The 20,745-nt window shown below is 45.4% G+C and overlaps 1 protein-coding gene across 33 annotated transcripts in view; it reads left to right on the forward strand.

Moving 5' to 3' along the window:
• LOC119457755 (uncharacterized) overlaps window positions 1-20,745 on the forward strand; it is an 81,581-nt gene that overhangs the window by 11,470 nt on the left and 49,366 nt on the right. For all 33 annotated transcript variants that reach the window (XM_049670408.1, XM_049670409.1, XM_049670416.1 and 30 more), the window contains exons 8-19: window positions 1,405-1,452; window positions 1,756-1,803; window positions 2,693-2,740; window positions 5,540-5,587; window positions 7,501-7,548; window positions 8,546-8,593; window positions 10,154-10,201; window positions 11,534-11,581; window positions 14,288-14,335; window positions 15,689-15,736; window positions 16,745-16,792; window positions 18,122-18,169. In XM_049670408.1, the coding sequence (XP_049526365.1) occupies window positions 1,405-1,452; window positions 1,756-1,803; window positions 2,693-2,740; window positions 5,540-5,587; window positions 7,501-7,548; window positions 8,546-8,593; window positions 10,154-10,201; window positions 11,534-11,581; window positions 14,288-14,335; window positions 15,689-15,736; window positions 16,745-16,792; window positions 18,122-18,169 (576 nt within the window). The remainder of the gene's footprint in view (window positions 1-1,404; window positions 1,453-1,755; window positions 1,804-2,692; window positions 2,741-5,539; window positions 5,588-7,500; window positions 7,549-8,545; window positions 8,594-10,153; window positions 10,202-11,533; window positions 11,582-14,287; window positions 14,336-15,688; window positions 15,737-16,744; window positions 16,793-18,121; window positions 18,170-20,745) is intronic.

A 20,745-nucleotide genomic window follows, 5' to 3' on the forward strand; every position in this document is an offset into this window, starting at 1 on the left:
GTTCGAGAAAACTAACAGGCTTCTGTAGCCAATCCAGTATGACTACGACACTTGCTAGCTGAGTACGCTTCCTGAGAAAAGAGCCAGCAACTCCTACCGGATGGCAATAAGTCGAAAATTGCCTTTACTGCCCGCATTTGTGCTTCACTAAGTGATCGTTGGAGTTCTTTTATGGCAAGCGCAATTTTCAACACGGGTCTAGCGAACGAACTCGCTGCTCCGGATTACTTTCCTGCCTGTCAGTATCCGCGACACCAAGGTAAGAAAGTAATGATGACAGTGATGACTACACCACATGACTAGCAGACTGTTGGTATGCATAGCGCCCAATGTGCTTTTAAGCTTAAGCCTCCGAGGTACGTACGCAAATGAGCCCCAAAATTATCAATATATTATATCTATTTTTTTTTATTTCGGCCTTCTAAACCATAATAGAACAAGTTTCAAAATTTTATTTTATTGTGGCAGCAATTATACCGACACTCCAGGCGCCTTTCTGCCACCGCCGTCGCCGTGATGTTCCATATAAAGCCCACGTTATTGAGTAATATGTGATCATGTTGTGCGCCCCTGACACCATGTTTGTTTATTTAGCTAGTAAGCGAAAATGTACAAGTTTATACTGCCCTTACTTCGTACAGCTGTCTGCTAATTTGCTATCACAATCGATGCTTCGCCTTTCCGGCGAAACTGCGAAATTATTTAAAAGCTTGTATGTTACTCTCTGGAACAGATCTGTCCGTATGTGCCTTAAGGGACCCAAGCCTTTTCGTGCGCTTCCTAACTAATTCCACCTTGAACCTCTATCAAACAATTTTTTATTGTAGTGAAGCACAAGTGAACATTGCAAATGTTGCAGCAGGTAAATGGGATGGATTTCTTGCTTTTACTTAGCGCAATTCACACGCTTCTTCAAAGCGGGCACTTTTGTAATTTCGTGTTTGGGAGCTTCTGGTCTTGGCGGAGTTTTTATGCGCCTGCGAATGTGCCTAAGGAACGATTTCTCGCTTCGTGATGATAACACACCAAGGTAAAGGAGAAGTAGACAAGGAATCACAGTAGGATGGAAGCGACTGTGCGAAGAAGGTAACCTAGAGTCAACTTCGGCACAAGGCGGGCCGATTTTTGTCATGCTGGGCCCTCTCTTCTTTGCCCAACTTTTGACCAGTATAGGCAAATATATGTGTTTACTTGCTTTGTTTACCTTTGCCGGCCATAAAAAAGCGATTTTTTAGAGCGCAATTCAGCAAGCCTCTCAATATACTTCCCCGGAGTCGAATTATTCTTCAATAACACTTGAATTTTTTAATAGCTCCCAATATTTACGCTTATACTATCAAGATGCTATCAATTCTTGATGCACGCAATATGCGTAGAAGATCAAAAATACCTTCCATTTTTCAGGTGTCGGTGGCTCTCTTGGAGGAGCGTCGGGTACCTGGGGCGGTTCAAGTGAGTGATTTTTTTTTCCTAAGGCAACTAACATTGCTAGTCCGATAAGTACCCGCTGTTATTATTTGCACACTTGTAGTGGTGGTTGCGTAGATCATACAGGTAAAAAACCATAATCGAGTTTCATGAGTTAGCGTTTTACAGTGGACGTGAACAGGCAATGTTCCTGTTATGATAAATTTCAGGGACGAAGTATCCCTTATTTATTTACTACACCGACTTTTAAATGTCCACAGAATTCTGGCAATACCGTTAACGTGCATGCCTGAATGCGCACTATTAAACGTGTGTTCCGCATTTCAGGTCACGCTGGCTCTGTTGGAGCAGGATCGGATACCTCGGGTAGCTCAGGTAAATTCTGCTTTCTCAACTAAAGGCAACGATCATTGCTACTGTAAATAAATAAATGTCGCTATAGTATTCCTGCACTCGTTGTAGAGGTTTTTTATGAAATTGAACACCGCCGTTTTCTAAGAGTAAGGAAACCACTATAGCTTTAGTGAACACTTTCGTGCGGTATCGATTATAGTGAACATCTACTCTAGAAATATTCGTATTAGAGGAACGAAACTCAAATCAAGAAGTCGTTCAGAATTGGGGTGACGGCATGCTAGAAGGCAAAGGATGATGATGGCGATGGTTATCATGATCGTGGTAGTTAATGTCGTATGGTTTCAATCAGGCTGGCGACAAATAGTCAGCTAGCCAGTGTGAGCTGCGTATACGTGTGTCCGTACCGCAATTGGGGATTCTCTTTATCTCGTAAACTTACAAAAGCGTCCGACAAATCCGTCCGCATCCTTACTATTTTTTTTTCTCCAATACCTTAATTGTTTCTTGCTGATCTCCACTGCTGACCATCTGACGCTCTCATCAGCTTTGAACACCAGCGTTTCTCTAAGCTAGAGAATAATCAATAAATCAATCAATCATTTAAATACCGTGCCCAGGAAAAGCCACGAGATGAGAGTGCGGGCGCACGCATGCATAAAAGAACGGCAGGGGAATATCAGTAAAAATATGAATAGAAATACCTATCTCGAATAAAAAGAGTACATACAACAAGGCGCAAAACAAATGCAAAAGAAAAAAGTCACAGTTTCGCCTGAAAGGCGGAGCATCGATTGCGATAGGAAATTTTTGAATACTTCCCCATTTTTACGCATAAACTATCAAGATTCTATCAATTCTTGATGCACGCAATAAGCGTAGAAGATCAAAAATGTCTTCCATTTTTCAGGTGTCAGTGGCTCTCTTGGAGGAGTGTCGGGTGCCTGGGGTGGTTCAAGTGAGTGCTTTTATTGCGATAGCAATTATATGGACACTCAAAAGCAGATTTCTGCCGTCGGCGTCGCCGTCGCCGTCGCCGTCGCCGTGAGGTTCCGTATGACGTCAATGGAGATGAAATCGTCGCCGCGCGCCGCCGAACGCTGTATGTGCGAGTGAAAGAGCGCGAGGGACGCGCGCTTTCACGGGGAGTGAACGCACGGCGGAGAACAAACGCGCGTTCTGCGCGGTGCTCCCTTAAGGGCTGCAGAAGTAGGCGTCTCTTTCCTCCTCTACAATCACCATATATGTAGAGTAAACGTACCTTCTTCCGACCCGCGAAAGGCTGTGGGGGAGGGGGGGGAGGGGCAGGGAAGGGAGGCGACATTTAGCTGCGGCACCAAGTGCCTATTTATATCAGAGGCTCCGGCAACAGTCACCAACGCCGCACGCATTTTGAGCGAACGCGGGCAAAACGCCGGCGGCGTCGACAACAGTTCTGCGTGTTGCCGGTGCTGCTGCATGTCCAAGTTTATACAGCTGATAAAGCTGCTATCATTACTCCGTATAGCTCTCTTCAAATTTGCTATCGCAATTGATGCTTCGCCTTTCAGGTGAAACTGCGACAACTTTTTCTTTCCTTTAGGTAACTAACATTGCTAGTCCGATAAGAAACCTTTCTTATTATTTGCACACTCGTAGTAGTCGTTCAAATCATTTTCAATACAAGTTTTTGGTTTTTGCGATGCAATGAAGCCGAAATTAAATTTATTGTTAAGGCGAAATGTTTTTATCTCCCCTGTCCTGCCTCGAGCATTAATGTGTGTAATCCTACCCTACGCGCAGACCCTTGAGATGAAATATCTCAACCGTCCTCTTTAAGTCAAAATTCTTTTTTGACATGCTTCGTAAGTCAAAATTCGGCCGTCGCCGTCATCGTCGCCGTGAGGTTCTGTATAAAGTCCAACGGTGATAAGATCGTCTCTGCGCGCCGTATACTCTATGTACGAGTGAAAAGTGCGCGAGGGGAGCCGACTGGAAACGCGCAGTCTTCCGTCGTGTGACAGACCGGGGGGGGGGGGGGGGGGGGAGGGAGAGCGGGGTGGCGGCGTTGTTTTCCAACAACTTCGTATTTCACCACCGCGCGCAAGGGGAACCGGCGATCACGGCTCAATCTCGAACGCGCAGAGAGACACACGGGGAGGAAAAGCTGGAGAAAGGGAGGGGGGGCGGTGGGGGGGGGGGGGGGGGGGTTATGCTCCAGGAGCCAACTGCGTACTTGCGCGGTCGCGCGCGCCTTATCTTGAAAACGATGTGCAGGCGGCTCATACCTTTGTGCGTGTGGTGTTCTCGTCGCTCAGTTTGCGTAGCAGCAGTAGACAGCACGAAGGTCACTTTGCTCGCCGCTGTTGCCGCGTTTCCTCACGCCAGCATTTTGACAGAGAGTCTCCGCCGTCATCGAGTGGGATGTGTTCATGTTTGCCTTGCGCGCTGACGCTATGCTTGTTAATTTTGTTCGTAAGCGAATATTTCCAAGTCTAAACGGCCGATAAAACTACTATCCTTACTTCGTATAGCTGTCTACTAATTTGCTATCGCAATCGATGCTTCGCCGCTGGGACGAAACTGCGGCTTTTCGTATTGGTAAATCGTATGTGGAAACATTTTTGTGCGTTTAGATTCAATTGTCAGTCAACACACCAAGAGGAAACTTCTCGGGATTTGGACCGCAATACAGCAATGTCACTAACGCATTTCACCGGATAATCCAATACACAGTCACCTGCATGAAATCGAACTGCTGATTTCAGGCCAGTTGGAAAATCATTATAGAAAATCAAGAATAGCAGACAACCTAAAACTCAGCTCTGTAGATACTACACCTGCAGATGATGAGGCCGTACCATTTATAAACACACACCGGTCGGTCAGATAGTCTTTCAGACATACTAACACGGATTCTGGAATTCTTAGAAGGGACAACTTGAAAGAAGGAGGTGATGCCGCATGACGTCAAACGCGTCCTTATATTTTTTTCGGATGAGGAGCTGCGAAGTCCATGTTCTTCCAAAATTGTTGCACCAGAAGGTAAGCTAGAACGTTATATCAGAAACATTACAACATGATTTTTTTTTCAACGCAGTATCCTTGGTTTCGTCGGGAACTGCAACTACACCATTGCTGTAGCAGAAAACATTCATTCTAGGACACGGATCAGGAGTGCGCACACCAATCTTAAAATGAATTCGAAAAATATAATCATTTTAACGAAACCTATATATTTTTATAAGTGAAATTATGGGGTTTTACGTGCCAAAACCACGATATGATTATGAGGCACGCCGTAGTGGGGGACTCCGGAAATTTGGACCACCTGGGGTTCTTGAACGTGCAGCTAAATCTAAGTACACGGGTATTTTCGCATTTCGCCCCCATCGAAATGCGGCTGCCGTGGCCGGGATTCGATCCCGCGACCTCGTGCTCATCAGCCCAACACCATAGCTACTGAGTTACCACGGCGGGTTATATATATATATATATATATATATATATATATATATATAAGTGAAATAAAGGACCCGGTGGCATACTCTTTCCATCTTCTCTAGTTTGGTCCCATTTAAGCCTACCCACTTAAACAGCTCTCAGTTATGTATCAGTACATCTAGAAACTAGCATAATAGCTATGCTTTATTATTTGAAATTGTAAAACAACGCACAACGACCGGAGACCCGACGAAAATAGCCACAGACACAGCGCCCACAGATGCTTTATTTGCGGTATGTGCAGCATGAGAACAATTTTCTTTCCCTGCCGCAGGCTATGGTGTATCTCTTGAAGGAACTTCTGGTTCTGCGAGCAACTCAGGTGAGTGCGGCATTCCGCGCATAAAGAATGCAAAGCTAGATGCTTTATTTCCGTTAATACGCGTATAACATAGAGGTGCTTAAAGAGGTCACGATATTTTAAATTCGGACTTCACTATTATTGTGAAGTCCACTGTATTCAGAAACAAGAAAGAAAACTTGACTGGTGATTTGCCGGCAAATCGATAGAAATGCGTTTGCATTACGTCGCACGTCTTTGAGGTCTCCGAGCCATGATTTAAACAGCGTTCACACGTTGCAAAGTGTTGTTCAAGTTCTCACTCGACACAGGGCCTGCCTCATAGAGGAGCGAAGTGCAACTGACGAAGGTAAGGACAGGCCACCGTAAGTTGGACCACACGCACACACCCACACGCACACACCCACGCATATCTGTGGGTGTGTGCGTGTGCCTGTGTGTGCACCATTAGAGTTACAGAATGGATACTGAGAGAAGAGAAGCGCAGTCGAGGACGGCAGAAAACTAGGTGGAGTGATGAAGTGGAGTGATGAATTTGCAGGCACAAGTTTGAATCAGCTAGCGCAAGACAGGGGTAATTGGAGATCATAGGGAGAGGGCTTCGTCCTGCAGTGGACATAAATATAGGCTGATGATGATGATGAATATTGTACATAAACTTGCACATTTGATGGGCTTTCCCCAGAAACTTTACACGGACACCTGAACCTCTGTAGCCGCCTTTTCAACATCAAGCGACCCAGTTCCTTTATTCTGCACCCTGTTTTTGCCACTAAAGCGAGTGCTTATTAGACATCGATTTTTTATTGCGATACCAATTATATGGACACTTCAACCGGATTTCTGCCGTCGGCGTCAGCCGTCGCCGTCGCCGTGAGGTTCCCTATAGATAAAATCTTCGTCGCGCGCCGGATGCCCGAGCGGAAGCGTGCGGGGACACGCGCTATCACGGAGAGCGAACGCACTCAATCTCCCACGCGCAAGCAAGGAAGCGGGAAGCCAGCACCGGAGGGAGCGGGGGGGGGGGGGGGGGGGGGCGCACTTCTACTCTGCCAACAACCTGCGCTCGTCGCTCGCCCGCACAGTCTCTTATCTCCACACGGCTCTGACCTTTATGCGCCGTGCATTCGCCGCTCAGTTTCCGTTGCAGCGATAGACCGCACGTACCTTCGCCCGCTGCTGCGGCGTATGCGCTTGCTGCCAGCGTTTTGACAGTCGTTGTCTGCAGTCATTTAGTGTGATCTATTCATGTTTGTTTGTGCGCGCTCACACCACGCTTGTTCAATCAGTTAGTAATAGTCGGGCCACATTTTCCAACGGACGCTACCCATGTAATGCTGCCCGGGTCGGCAGTGCAGCGCTACAGGTGTGTCCTGTCGCACGCACTGCCCACGGGAAGCGCTTCTCATCAACACCACCGTTTCACACGCGCCTTCTCGTGGTCATCGAGTCTCTCTTCATGTCGGTCTACTTACGCCGCAGCACACCTGCTTACTTAATCAGCTCATGTTTACTACAATTCATATAGCTACCAAAGCCGCTCACCTTACTTCGTATGACATTGCTGTGTTGCCATCGCATTCATTGCTTCGCCCTTAGGGCGAAACTGTGACATTTTTTCACCTAATCCTTTCAATGCGCTATCATTTTTATGCCTCGTGAATCGTGCCCAAGATCCCCAGCATTCATGACAGTGTGCCTTAAATGGCGCACTATTTTTGTTTTAAGCATCTTTTTTTCGCGAGGCACAATACAACTCATAAGGTTTGCTTAGGTGTCCTCGGATTTTTTTTTTTTTTTTCACATCAAGTGTAGGGTCACATGATGCCTACCTGGTCTACCCCCGTGCCTTTTTTTTTTCCTGATTGGTGTATCTCTCTCTTTCAAATGCAGGGAATATGTAAAGCAGAGTAAATTTCTCTTTCCTATTTCAGGCCACGGTGGCTCTGCTGGAGAAGCGTCGGGTACCTTCGGAAGCTCAGGTGATTACTGATCTCTCCGCTTAACACGAGAAACACGGCCAGCCCCGTTAATAAATACTGCTGCAATATTTATGCACTGAAACGTACGCATGAAAATCAAATTAACCCTGTTTATGACAATGGGACATATACGTCTTATTTTGCCATGTGCGCGAAAATGTCCAAGTGGGGGCACGTACATCATTTGTTTGGTGCTACCTTGGATCTAAAGGTTTCAACAATTTATGCGACAACTATTTTGGGGAGTGGGGACTAAGTGAAGACAAGCGTGCACGAGCTAGAAAAATTACTTTCATTATCGGAACACTTCGTGCATTTCGGCTACATTTGCTCGCGAGAAGAAAGTGCTCAAGTTTCCCGGTAAGTTATACTCCTTTCCTGAATTTAGATCCACACCTTTAACTCGCAATAATCGTCATTTTTGTATCTCTGTATCTTTAGGCGCTAACTAGTCCCCAAAACTATCCCTAATTAATGAATAGCGGAAACATGCTCTGCGCAAAAAGGCGCTAATGCCATTGGTGCTCAACTCATAGGCGAGAACAGCGCACATACAGTACTTTTGCATCATTCGCCACTCAGTATGGTAACTTACGAAAGTCGATTATGTAGCTTAAACTCTGTGGTCTGTGTGACGAAGAGTGCGATGTTCCTGTGCTTTCTAAAGCAAAGAGGCGTTGTATTTTTTTACGGCCAACGCTATTTATTTTCAATGCCTTTCCCTCTCACCTCCATCTTTACGCGCTAGCCCTATTTGTGCCAGCATTTTTCATTGCCCAGATCTATACGCATAAACTGCCATAATCGAGTTTCGTAAATTAGCGTTTCTCAGTTGCCGTGATGAGGCAATCTTCCTGTTGTAATAGATTTAATGACCGAAGTATCCTGTATTTAATTTATTTACTACTTCAACTTTCAAGTGTCTGCTCAGTTCTGCAAATAACCGTTATTGTGCATGACTGAATGCATGCTATCAAATGTGTGTTCTTTATTTCAGGCCACGCTGGCTCTGCTGGAGCAGGATCGGGTACCTCGGGAAGCTCAGGTATGTACTGCTTTTATTGCGATAGCAATTATATGCACACTCCAGGTGCATTTAGGCCGTCGCCATCGTCATCGCCGTGAGGTTCCGTATAAAGTCCACGGGCGACGAAATCGTCGCCGCGCACCGAATACTCCATGTGCGAATGAAAGCGTGCGAGGGTAAGCCGGCGATCGCGGCTCAATCTCGCGCACGCAAAAGCGGAGAGGGAGAAGGAAGCGCGCCGTCTGTCAGTCGCGCGCAGCGCTCCGGAGGCACGGATAGGGTTGGTGTGGGGGCGCGTTTTCACTCCGGGCCACGCGAGCGACCGCGCACGCCCGCCGGGCCGCAAGGCTCCGGACTAAAGGCGGGGACTACGCTGCGCGCTCCCGCCCGGGCGGCTGTACCTTGAAAGCCATCTGCAGCGGGGACAGAGTCCTTCCTCCCTGCGCTGTGTTTTGGCGGCTTAGTTCACGCTGATGCGAGCGGCGGGACGAAGGTCAATTCGCTCGCTGCAGCTGCCGCGCTTACTCACTACAGCGTTTTGACAGCGAGTTTCCGCGGTCAACAAGTAAGATGCGTTCATGTTCGCTCTTGCACGCGTTACCCATGCTTGTTAATTTAGTTAGTATGCCTATATTACAAGTTTGTACAGCCGATAAAGCTACTATCCTTTGCTACCACAAACGATGCTTGGCCTTGTGGGCGATACTGGGAATTTTTTTCCGCTCAAGGCAACGATCGTTGATGCTGCGAATAAATAAATGGCGCTATAGCATTCGTGAACTCACTGTAATGGGTTTCATGAAGTTGAACACCACCGTTTTCCAAATGTAATGAAACCATTTTTTTTCTACAGTGAACAGTTCCATGCGGTATCGATTAGAGTGAACATGTACATTAGAAATCTTCTTATGAGAGGCAGGAAACTTAAGACACCTTTCAGAACTGGGGTGACCACGAGCTAGAACGCGAACCATGATGGTAATGATAGCTATAATGATCATGGTAGCTAATGGCGTACCTTTTCAATCGAGCTGGCAACGAATTGTCAGCTAGCCAGTTTTAGCAGCGTATGTGTGTTCACACCACAATTGCGGATTCTCTTTATCTCGTAACTATACATAAGCGTCCGACAATCCCGTCCACAACTTCACTGTTTTTTTTCTCCAATACTTTGATTCTTGCTGATCTCCACCGCTGACCACCTGACGCTCTCATAAGCCTTGATCTCCAGCGTTACTCTAAGCTAGATAATAATTAATCAATCAATCAATTATATACCGTGCCCAGGAACAACCATGAGGTCTGACGGCTGGCGCACGCGTACATAAAACTATGACTCAGGGGAATATCAGTAAGAAATTACAAAAATAAGAATCTCGAAACGAAGAGTATACATACAAAAATGCGCAAGGTGAATACAAAAGCAAAAATGTCGCAGTTTTGCCCGGAAGGCAAAGCATTGATGGCGATAGCAAACTTTGGAATATTTCCAGATGTGTGCGCATATACTATCAAGATGCTACCTATTCTTGATGTACACAATAGTGAAGAAGATCAACAATGTCTTCCATTTTTCAGGTGTCGGTGGCTCTCTTGGAGGAGCATTGGGTACCTCGGGCGGTTCAAGTGAGGTTTTTTTTTTTTTTTTCTTAAGCCAAATTAACATTACAAGTCCGATAAGTACCCATTGTTATTATTTGCTCACTCCTAGTGGTGATTAAATCATTTTAAATACAAGTTTTGATTTCGATGCAATGAAGCCGAAATTAAATTTTTTTCTTACAGCGAAATGTTTTTATCTCACCTGTCCTCTCTCCTTCATAAGTATGTATAACCCTATCGTTCACGCAGACCATAGAGTTGAAATATCTCCATCATCCTCCGTAAGTCGAAGTTATTTAATCCGTGGTACTTGTTGACCTCACGGCATTTGTCAGTTAATTGCCAAATAGAATAAGCAAAGTTAGCACGGATTCTTGGATGTTTAATATTCATTAACGCTTGACGCCGTTGACAAGCTTCTAATATGGCACTACAAATCACAAAACAGACCTTTACCACCCCCGAACCCTTACCCCATCTTTCAGTAACTGGCATATTTCATCAGCCCAGCGCTAAACAAAATACCGCTTGCGAGACCGTAGACTTGGCTGGTCTTGGCTGATTTACCTCCCTGAACAAATAATATATTACAGTGAAGCTGTTATAGGGTAGGTTCCAGGAGATCGCGTCCGGCAACTGAAGTAGATAGATAGACCGGGAGTAGATCAACAATTTCAGCTCCATGTGCGTGGTGGTTTGGCTCCATGTGCACGGCGTTTTCCCGCCAGTTATGCCTTAGCACAGGTGTCAAAACAATGATGGATGGCCCAGTGTTATACCTATCGCCACTGCTGATGCCTATTTGACAAGTGTCGCGTGGCTCGGTGGCGGCACGTCCCACCAGTCGTTGTGCCCCTTTGTCCCGTAACGTATAGATCGCGCTAGCGCTGTTATCAGCAGTTGCCCTTTGGACTCGCTATGTGACGGACGCTCGTTTAACCACATCTTCCAGGATCCTGACGTCAGGATCTTGACGATGCCGTGCAGAGTGCCGCGGCTATGAACGCTGTGGCTCATACGCTAGTCTATGACGATTGGGTGAACTCAGCGCAGCAAACGCACTACTTGGCCATCGCGCCGGGCGAAACCACCACCGGGGGTTCGGTGGTGGTTTCTGGAATGCAGCGTCCGTGATCTTAAACCACCATCGCCGCCTTCTCTGAACATATGCAGACGCTATCAACTATGCCCCCTTTTTCTTACCAACTTCTGCGACTCACACGTCTGCTTCATATATTTCCTCGATACTAAACAATTGCGGTAAAGAAAGTTTAATTTCTGAATGTCTGCAGCGACGTCCCAATATATATTAACTATAGCATGCTTGACTATTCACCATATGTGCACTTATTACAGATTATGGCGGCAGTGGTGGAGCATCGCTGGATGGTTCGGGTGGCTCAGGTTAGTACATCTGGGACTGCGTAAATCAGCGCTAATCACTAATATCACTAACACGCCTTTATAACACAATATTACAATCAACGCGCCTACAGAACTTCCTAGTGCCAAATTTAACGCATTACATTTTTCAGAAATTTACCATTTCTAGCAGCAACGAAACAAAAATGATTTTTTCTCCCTACCACACTATGCAATGTATGGTGCGCAGGCCGGTGGAAACAGGAAGCAATCCTCGCTGACTTTATGATATGGTATTTAGGAGATGTTGACGCCTTTAATTGGCTCCGGCTACTCCTTTTCACATAGAGGTATGAAAGAAAAAAAAAGAATGAACCTACACGCATTAAAATTAAATGTCAACTCCAAATCACAATAACACAAAGTCCAATCACATAAGTGCACTAATACCACACTAATACTGAAAGTCAAATCAGAAACACACCAACACAAGGTTCAGTCACAAAGGCGCATTAAGTTAAACACAAAATCCAGTCACATAAGTACACTAATGTCACACTAAAACTGAAAGTCCGCTCAGAAAAAGGGCACACAAAGTTCAGGTCACATAGCTGCACTAAAGTAAACACAAAGTCCGGTCACGTAATTATACTAAAATCACGGCACATAAGATAGCATGGATTCGATTCAAAGGAAAGTACATGAGCCCAGGTGTGAATTGACCATAGAGTGAGTTTATCACAGATAAACACTCTTTTCAATAGTTTCCGAGAATATTGCTCGCTTCTAGAAATCTTTGGAGGGCCATTAACGCTCGTCTTTGCAACGAATATGCTGGCCAAGGACCTAATATCTTCCTGAGGCTGAAGGGCCTGTGGTCTAATGTCTCTAAATAACGTGCTAAACATTTTCTGTGTGTATCGTGTCGCGGACATTCTAACAGAAGACGCTGCACATCCTCATCCGCGTGGCCACAAGTACATTCCGGACTATCAGCTCTTGAAATTTTCTGTAGAAAATGTTTTGTGTACGCGGTACCGAGCCGCAGACGGCGAATGAGTGTTTCAAAGGCTCTGGTTGTATTTAATGTGGACGGTATTTTGAATTGAAGTGCAGGGTCAATGTGAAATAAATCTGAAGATTTCGAGTTCTGATCACACCATGTCGCTTTGCAACCACGGACTGAGGTCTGTCTTAGTATGTGCCGCAATTCTCCTTGCGTTAGAGGGAGACCGTGTGTGGCGGTATTAATATGCGCTTGTCTAGCAGCCATGTCTGCTGCAACATTCCCAGGGATATTGCATTGGCCAGGTATCCATTGGAACATTATTGTGCGAGTTTTTTCACTTGCCTTTGTGAGCTCCTTTAGTGTATCATAAACTAACGCCGTGTTTTGGGAATTGCTGATGCCACCACGAAGTGACGACAAAGCTGCTTGTGAGTCACAAAGGATGACCCATTGGTTCCCTTTTTGCGCTCTTTTTGCGTTGAATTTATATATCTTAACACAGACAATATAGCAAAAAGCTCTGCTGTAGTTGATGATGTCGTGTGAGAAAGTTTAAACGTCTGTATTCGGTTCCATTCTGGAAGGACAAAGGCAGCTGTAGAAGAATTTGTTTGACAAGAACCGTCTGTATACGCTGGAATATATCCAGGGTACCGAAAGTATATCTGGTACAGCGCCAGTTGTTGGGATGCTGGCATAAACATGTCTCGTTTGCGAATAATTCCGTCAACCGAAAGTTCAATTTTTGGGGCGACATGTCGCCATGGAGGGTAGGAAATATCTGAGATCCAAAATTCGTTGTGTGGTAGTAGATTTTTTTGCACCTGAATCACAGTATTGATGTTCGCCCTGTCTCTCTCAATAAGTGTAATTGCTAGTGGGTGCCTTTTGTGCTGCACTGAAACGCGAAAGTAGTGTCCGACAGGTTTCAACCGTCCTCATAATTGGGAATGGAGGATGACGTGCCTCGGCAATTACTAAGGAACTTGAGGTTGCTCGGGGAACACCTAAGCATACTCCTAAGGCTCCTAGCTATTAACCGTTGAAGTCGCTCTTCAGATGAACGGGAGATTCCATGCAGAACAGGTGAAGAATAAGCTATTTTTTGCTTTATAAGTGCATTATGTACTTTCAGTAGAGAAGAAACCGACCCTCCCCATGTCGTGCCTGCTACGCGGCGAAGAACATTTATTGTTGAGTTTATTTTTTCTTCGAGTGCTTTAATGTGAGCATTCCAAGAAATTTGTCTGTCTAGTATAACCCCCAGAAATTTGCCGTCTTCTTTGGTTAATATGGTTACGCAAGACGAAGAACACAAGACTGCAATGACGCAAACTGGTTGCCTCAACAATGCGCTTTATTTGGCCGCATCGCTTTGTTGCTAACGACATCGGAGGTTGTTGCCACGCTCGCGCAAAAAAAATAATTCGAAAAATTTCGTCATGTTTTAACGCAAAGTTATCTTTTATCTTATAAGTGAAATGAAGTAGCCGGTGACATACCGCTTCCATCTCCTCTAGTTTGGCCCCATTTAAACCTAACTGCCTAAACAGCTCTCACCAACATATCAGCACATCTCGAAACTAGCATATTCCTTAACAGGTATGCTTCATTATTTCCGATTTTAAAACAACCCATAACGACGGTAGACCCGATGAAAATAGCCACAGACACAGCGCTGACAGATGCTTTATTTGCGGTATGTGCAGCATGCGAACAATTTTCTTTCCCTGCCGCAGGCTACGGTGTATCTCTTGGAGGAACTTCGGGTTCTGCGAGCAGCTCAGGTGAGTGCGGCATTCCGCGCATAAAGAATGCAAAGCTAGATGCTTTATTTCCGTTAATACGTCTATAAAATAAAGGCACTTCAAGAGGTGACGAAATGTTAAGCTCGAACTTCACCATTACCTTGCTATCCAATGTATTCAGAAGCAAGAAAGAAAACTTCAGTGGTGACTTGCCGGCAAAGCGATAGAAATGCGCTTGCATTACGTCGCACGTCTTTGAGGTCCCCGATCAATGATTTAAATAGCGTTCGATCACCGCGTTGTAAAGTGTTGTTCCAGTTCTCACTCGACAGACATCCTCTTAGTGGACCGAAGTACATCTGTAAGGAGAGGTCACCGAGCGTTGGACCACACGCACACACCATAATATATATATATATATATATATATATATATAGAGAGAGAGAGAGAGAGAGAGAGAGATTGCTACGAGGCCCTGCGGTAGCGAACGATGATGACAGGATTGACGATGACGACGATCGCCGATAGTCGCGCACATGGGCTTCAATTTGTATGATTGCATGTCTTCGGCTCGTTGTATATACATTTTAAATATATTCTCAAGCTTCGTTTCTCCCCGTAACAATATATGAGGGGAAATTCATGGACAGCTAATGAGCACTCTCTTTAGTGGCAATGGTATAGGGTGCAGAATAAAGGAACTGGGTCGCTTGATGTAGAAAAGTTGGCCACGGAGGTACAGGTGTCCTTGTGAATTGTTTGGGAAAAGCTATTCAAATTTGGAAGTTTATGTACAATATTATTTGTATGCGCTACCATTAAAAATAGCACATATATATTAATACATAGGCTATTTCTTTAATGCTAAAGTATTGCAACAATCTTGTACAAACAATATCGTACATAACTTCCACATTTGACGGGCTTTCCCCAGAAAATTGACACCTGAACCTCTGTAGCCGAATTTCCAACATCAAGCGACCCAGTTCCTTTATTCTGCACCCTGCTTTTGCCGCTGAGCGAGTGCTTAATAGACATCGACTTATTTCCCCTAATCCTTTCAATGCGCTATCATTTTTATGCCTCGTTAGCCATGCCGAAGCTCGCCGGCACAAATGATTTAATATGGGCAATAGATTAACAAGATAACTGTACTCTTTCTGTTTTAAGCATCCTTTGTCGCGAGGCACCGCCAGGCACAACTCATAAGAATTGCTTAGGTCTCCTCGGATTTCTTTTTTTTTTTTTTTTTTACACCCACCGTAGGGTCACATGATGCCTACCTGGTCTACCTCCGTACGCTTTTTTTTTTTTTTTTGCCTGGCGTATCTCTACCTTTCAAATTCACGGAATATCTAAAGCACGGTAAATTTGTCTTTCCTATATTTCCAGGCCACAGTGGCTCTGCTGGAGTAGGGTCGGCTACCTGGGGCAGCTCAGGTGAGCACTGATCTCTGCGCCTAAGGCGAGAAATACTTCCAGCCATTTAATTAAATATCGCTATAACATTTGTCCAATGAAACTTATGCTTCAAAATCGATTTTACCGTGTTCAGGACAGTGCGACATATACGTGTTATTTCGTCATGTGCGCGAGAGCGCTTCTCATCCAGCGCCAAATGGTGGCCCTAATCTCATTTGGTTGGTTCTGCCATCTATCTAAACGTTTCAACACTTAATGCGAGAATAGTGTTGTGGAGTGGGTACTAAGTGGGGACAGGCGTGCAAGCGCTAGAAAATTTGTTTTCATTGTCGGAACACATCGTGCACTTGGGCTACATTTGCTCGCGAGAAGAAAGTGCTCAAGTTTCCCGGTAACTTATTCTCCTTTCCTGAATTTAGATGCACGCCTTTAACTCGCAATAATCGTCATTTTTGTATCTCTGTCTCATTAGGCGGTAACTAGTCCCTAAAGCTATCCCTAATTATTGCATGGCGGAAACATGCTCTGCGCAAAAAGGCGCTGATGCCATTTGTGATCAACGCATAGGCGATAACAGCGCACATGCCGTAGTTCTGCCGTATCCGCCGCTCAGTATGCGAACTTACGAAAGTCGATTATGTAGCTTAAACTCTATGGTCTGTGTGACGAAGAATACGATGTTTCTGCGCTTTCTAAAGCAAAGGGGCATTGTATATTTTTTTACTGCCAACACTATTTACTTTCAGGGCCTTTCCCTCTCGCCTCCATCTTTAGGCGCTAGCCCTATTCGTGCCAGCATTTTTCATTGAGCAGATCATACGCCTAAAATACCATAATCGAGTCTCGTAAGTTGGCGTTTATCAGTGGCCGTGATAAGGCAATTTTCCTATTATAATAGATTTTAGTGACGAAGTATTCTCTAATTTATTTACTACTTCCACCTTTAAGTATCTACTCAGTTGTGGCAATTACCGTTAACGTGCATGACTGAATGTACGCTATCCAAATGTATGTGCTTTATTTCAGGCCACAGTGGCTCTGCTGGAACAGGATCGGGTACCTCGGGAAGCTCAGGTAAGTACTGCTTTCTCAACTCAAGGCAACGATCGTTCCTGCTGCTGCGCCACGTGCACAGGCGATAAATGCTTCGTATTGACTAAGATAATCATGCAGCATGGTTTGTGCCGTAATTTTTTCCCTTGTTCATCAGCAACACGTAAGTTTACTGGTCTTGGCTGAGATTTAGTTCACGTAAACTGGAACCACACTTTGCACCACTGGTACATCTCAAGCACATACGATTATGTCGACTCGTCTTGCACCCTGTGTTTGAAAATGAAATATTGTTTTTAGTACGCGCACTTTATCAGACCCTTCGCTTCACTTTATAATTTAAGGATCCCTCTAGGGGGTATTACATAAAGGGTGCATATACAGAAATAATTACCTTTGTTAACCACATGTTATTAACGTGACCGGGAATCTATTACATTCCTAAAAAAGGTGGTGGGCAAGTGATATCCGAAAGCCTGGGGGAAAGGTCGTTCCAATCTGAGGTTGCACTTTGAAAGAAGGCGGCAGAAAATGTATCAGCACGGGTGCGTGGCCGGGCGGCTTGAAGGGCATGGCTGGTGCGATGAGATATGCGCACTGGTGGGGTCATAAAGCTTTCACGCTCACAGGCGCGGTAAAAAACTTATGGAACAGGGCTTAAGATGCAATTTGGTGTTGATGGGCAAGCCTGGATAGGGCTAATTCTGCTTTTAAGGAGAATGCGCTAGTATGGTACGAATAGGACGAATGAATAAGCCGGGCCGCACGATTCTGTACTGCTTCAAGGCTATTTATAACATATATTTGATTGGGACTCCAAAAGGCAGCGGCGTATTCTAGCTGTTATCTGATAATGGATTTATAAGCCAGCAACTTCAAGTAACGAGGTGCATGACGTAAAAAACGTTTTAGAAAACCGAGTGTTTTGTTTGCAGAAGCTACTATGTTAGTGACATGATTAAACCATGGGTTAAATCGTTTTACAAGTTCACTACTAAGTACTTAAAGGATTCTAAAGCTTCCACATTGACGTTACCGACTGTGTAAGAGAAATTTTGGCGACCACGACAACGCGAAAAAGATACTGACTTAGATTTGCTAGGGTTAAGTAAAGGTAAGTCGTTCATGTACACTAGGAACAACAACTGACCTCTGGAGGACACTGGACGTTACTGGGAGAGGGTAGAAATATTCTTATTGACAAGGACAGGTTGGAAAAGATTGATCAGCAATGCTTCAGTCCAGTTAAGAACATTAAGGTTGATATTTAGGTCACAAAGGTCCTTTATGTACTACTCGTAAATCTCAACATCTATACAGAAAATATGGTAAAAAACATTATTTTTTCAGGCTTGGGTGGATCTGCTAATGAAGCTTCGGGATCTTCGAGTGACTCCGGTGAGTGCATATGTCGTCTTTTCAATAATAAGAGCCGTGTTGTATATTCGACCGAACACTACTATAAAATCTACACTCTTGAAGTGATAATGCAAGTTAAAGCTCCTACTCCTAGATAAATTTCAGCATAGATAAGTCAGAAAACTAAGCATGTTGATCTGACAAGTAAAGTACAGCGCTTGCCAGCTTCCACACGTCCAGTCCTGACTAGTACATCCTTCCATGAATTTAAACTATGATTGTTGCGGCATCCATCGTTCTCGGGGTGTAGCCACAGCTCTGAATCGGGCGACCACAATATTAGATTGGGCCAGAGGAGAACAATTAAAAAATGGCTGCGGCTTAGCAACCCTGGATATGCAAAGCGAAAGCTTGGTTTAGCCTGCTTAAGTTTAGTTTCACTTGGTTAACCTTTGATTTAGCTGTAATTATTATACTTAGCTATACACTCATCGTTAGGCCAGGTATGACGGCTGTGCCTAGGTCGGTGGCTGCTTTTGTCTACAGTTGCTTTTGCCTACAGTTGCAAAAGCCTGCTTTTGTCTACAGTTGTGGTTCCGCTTCCGGCGTTTTGCGAGCCAAACGGCCTCAGTCTTCGACGCTAGCTCCGCGCGCTTGGCATTCCGGACCCTCTCCAATAAAGCAGCTCGCCGGGAGAGACCTGCGCGGTGGTCAGACGCCGCTTCCCGACGACGGCTCAAAGCCTCCCGCTCCCACGCAACGCTCAGAGAAGACGGCCCGGCTTCGCTCTCATCCATGGCCAAGCTCGCACTGACTAGGCGATCGCGGCGCTCCTCTTAGCCAGGCGCGCGGCGAGTCAAGTGGTCAGGCGGCGACCCAGCTGCGGAGAGCGCATGCGCCAAGCCGGTGGTGGCGGCGGCGGCGCAGCTCGGTGCGGCGAGTCACGTGATGCATTGTCCAAGGCTACAGCGTAGCTGCGGTCAAATGAAGGTCAAATTGCGGGCTGACATCGAAACTCGACTCGACTAGGTTAGTAAAGCTTTCGCTTTAAAATTGAAGTATATAGAATAGTCAAAAATATTCGAAACGGTTGTACTAACGCTGTCACTTAAAGTCCATTTGTAAAGCATTCTTAGGGTGCTTAACGCACTTTCCGGGGCCAATTATCTATGTTTTATCTAATCATTTCCCGCCTACTTGGGTCACTGGGTACTCCTAGGTCAAATGGGTAACGCATCGGGCTGTTGTGCTGCAGAGAGAACAGGGTGCGAAACCAACCATCGGACGAACTTGGGTCCCTGCTTATGTGGCAATGTGTACGTATGTGCCGTTCTTCAACTAACCTCATTCAGGCCGACATGGGTCACTGTAGATGCGGGGCTGGGTAGGTACCGCGGCTCAATGAAACTCCTTGACACCGACTTGTCGCACTGGTTATGGGCCACTCTATACTATGACAAAAAAAACATCCCTCAAGTTTCTCCGACGCTCAGCGAAATCGAAACCACGTCACAATTAGGGTTCCTCAAGGACAGCAACCCGACGCATTAGCAGGCTACGCCACAAATGTATCGGGTATGTAACGCCTTCCGCGCCAACTCTTTACCGAGCTGCTCCATGAATTCACTGGATAGGGGCAGCTCTTCAGCAAAGCTCTCCTAAACTTCGATGACTAAATTTGTGCCACTGAATGTGCGGTAGGCGAGGTAACAATTCTCAGGATTCGCAGGCACCGGCGAGCCACGCTTCTCACCTCCGAGTCCACGCGGAGATTTCTTGGCACTGCAGCGTGTCCAGGAAATGTAATGAAGTGGTGGAAATTCACCAAGGACTGAAGCAAGGATGTCCTCTGTCTGCATTGTTGTTCACGCTTTGCGTTAAAGGCATAGAAAGATGACTGGAAAACATTGCATTTGAGGTTGATTTATCATACATGCGTATTGAACAAATGGTGCAACAGAAGGTCCTCTCACTGATGTATGTGGACGACATATTGCTATCAGCGGGCAATGCAAGCGATTTAGAGACACTTACGAATATGTGTGGCAACGCAGCGACAAATCTAGGCCTTAAATTTAGCACAGAGAGATCGCGAATTATAATCTTTAATGAAGAAACGAATAATTACGTGGTGTATATTCAACGGCGTCATACCCATAGTCATGCAATATAAATACCACGGCGTATACATAAGCGAAGGAAAGACTTACTCAAGCACCCACCAAGATAACCTGAAAATAAAGGGGAAGCGGCATGCCCCAATAATGAAACATAAAGCACGTTGAGGCCACAATAAATTTGAGGTGGTGCCTTGAATCTCGAAAAGAGTAATAGTGCCAGCGCTCTAACGTTCGCAAATGTCATTCAGTGCTTAAAATCGGACATCTTGTCGGGGCTGGAAGATCAGTAGACCGGTTGGCTTTGGGAGCCCACGGTAAAACCACAAATGAGGCAGTGCAGGGTGACATGGGTTGGGCGTCTTTTGAAGTCCGAGAAGCACAGAGCAAAATTAGTTTTGAAGAAATACTCAGGAACATCGATGAATAATGGGCGGCTAAAGTGCACAAGTATCTGTATCTGAAAAGCGTGGACACAGAATGGAGGAAGAGGTCAAG

The sequence above is a fragment of the Dermacentor silvarum genome, chromosome 7 (assembly GCF_013339745.2).
Source record: "Dermacentor silvarum isolate Dsil-2018 chromosome 7, BIME_Dsil_1.4, whole genome shotgun sequence".
Classification (NCBI taxonomy): Eukaryota; Metazoa; Arthropoda; class Arachnida; order Ixodida; family Ixodidae; genus Dermacentor; species Dermacentor silvarum.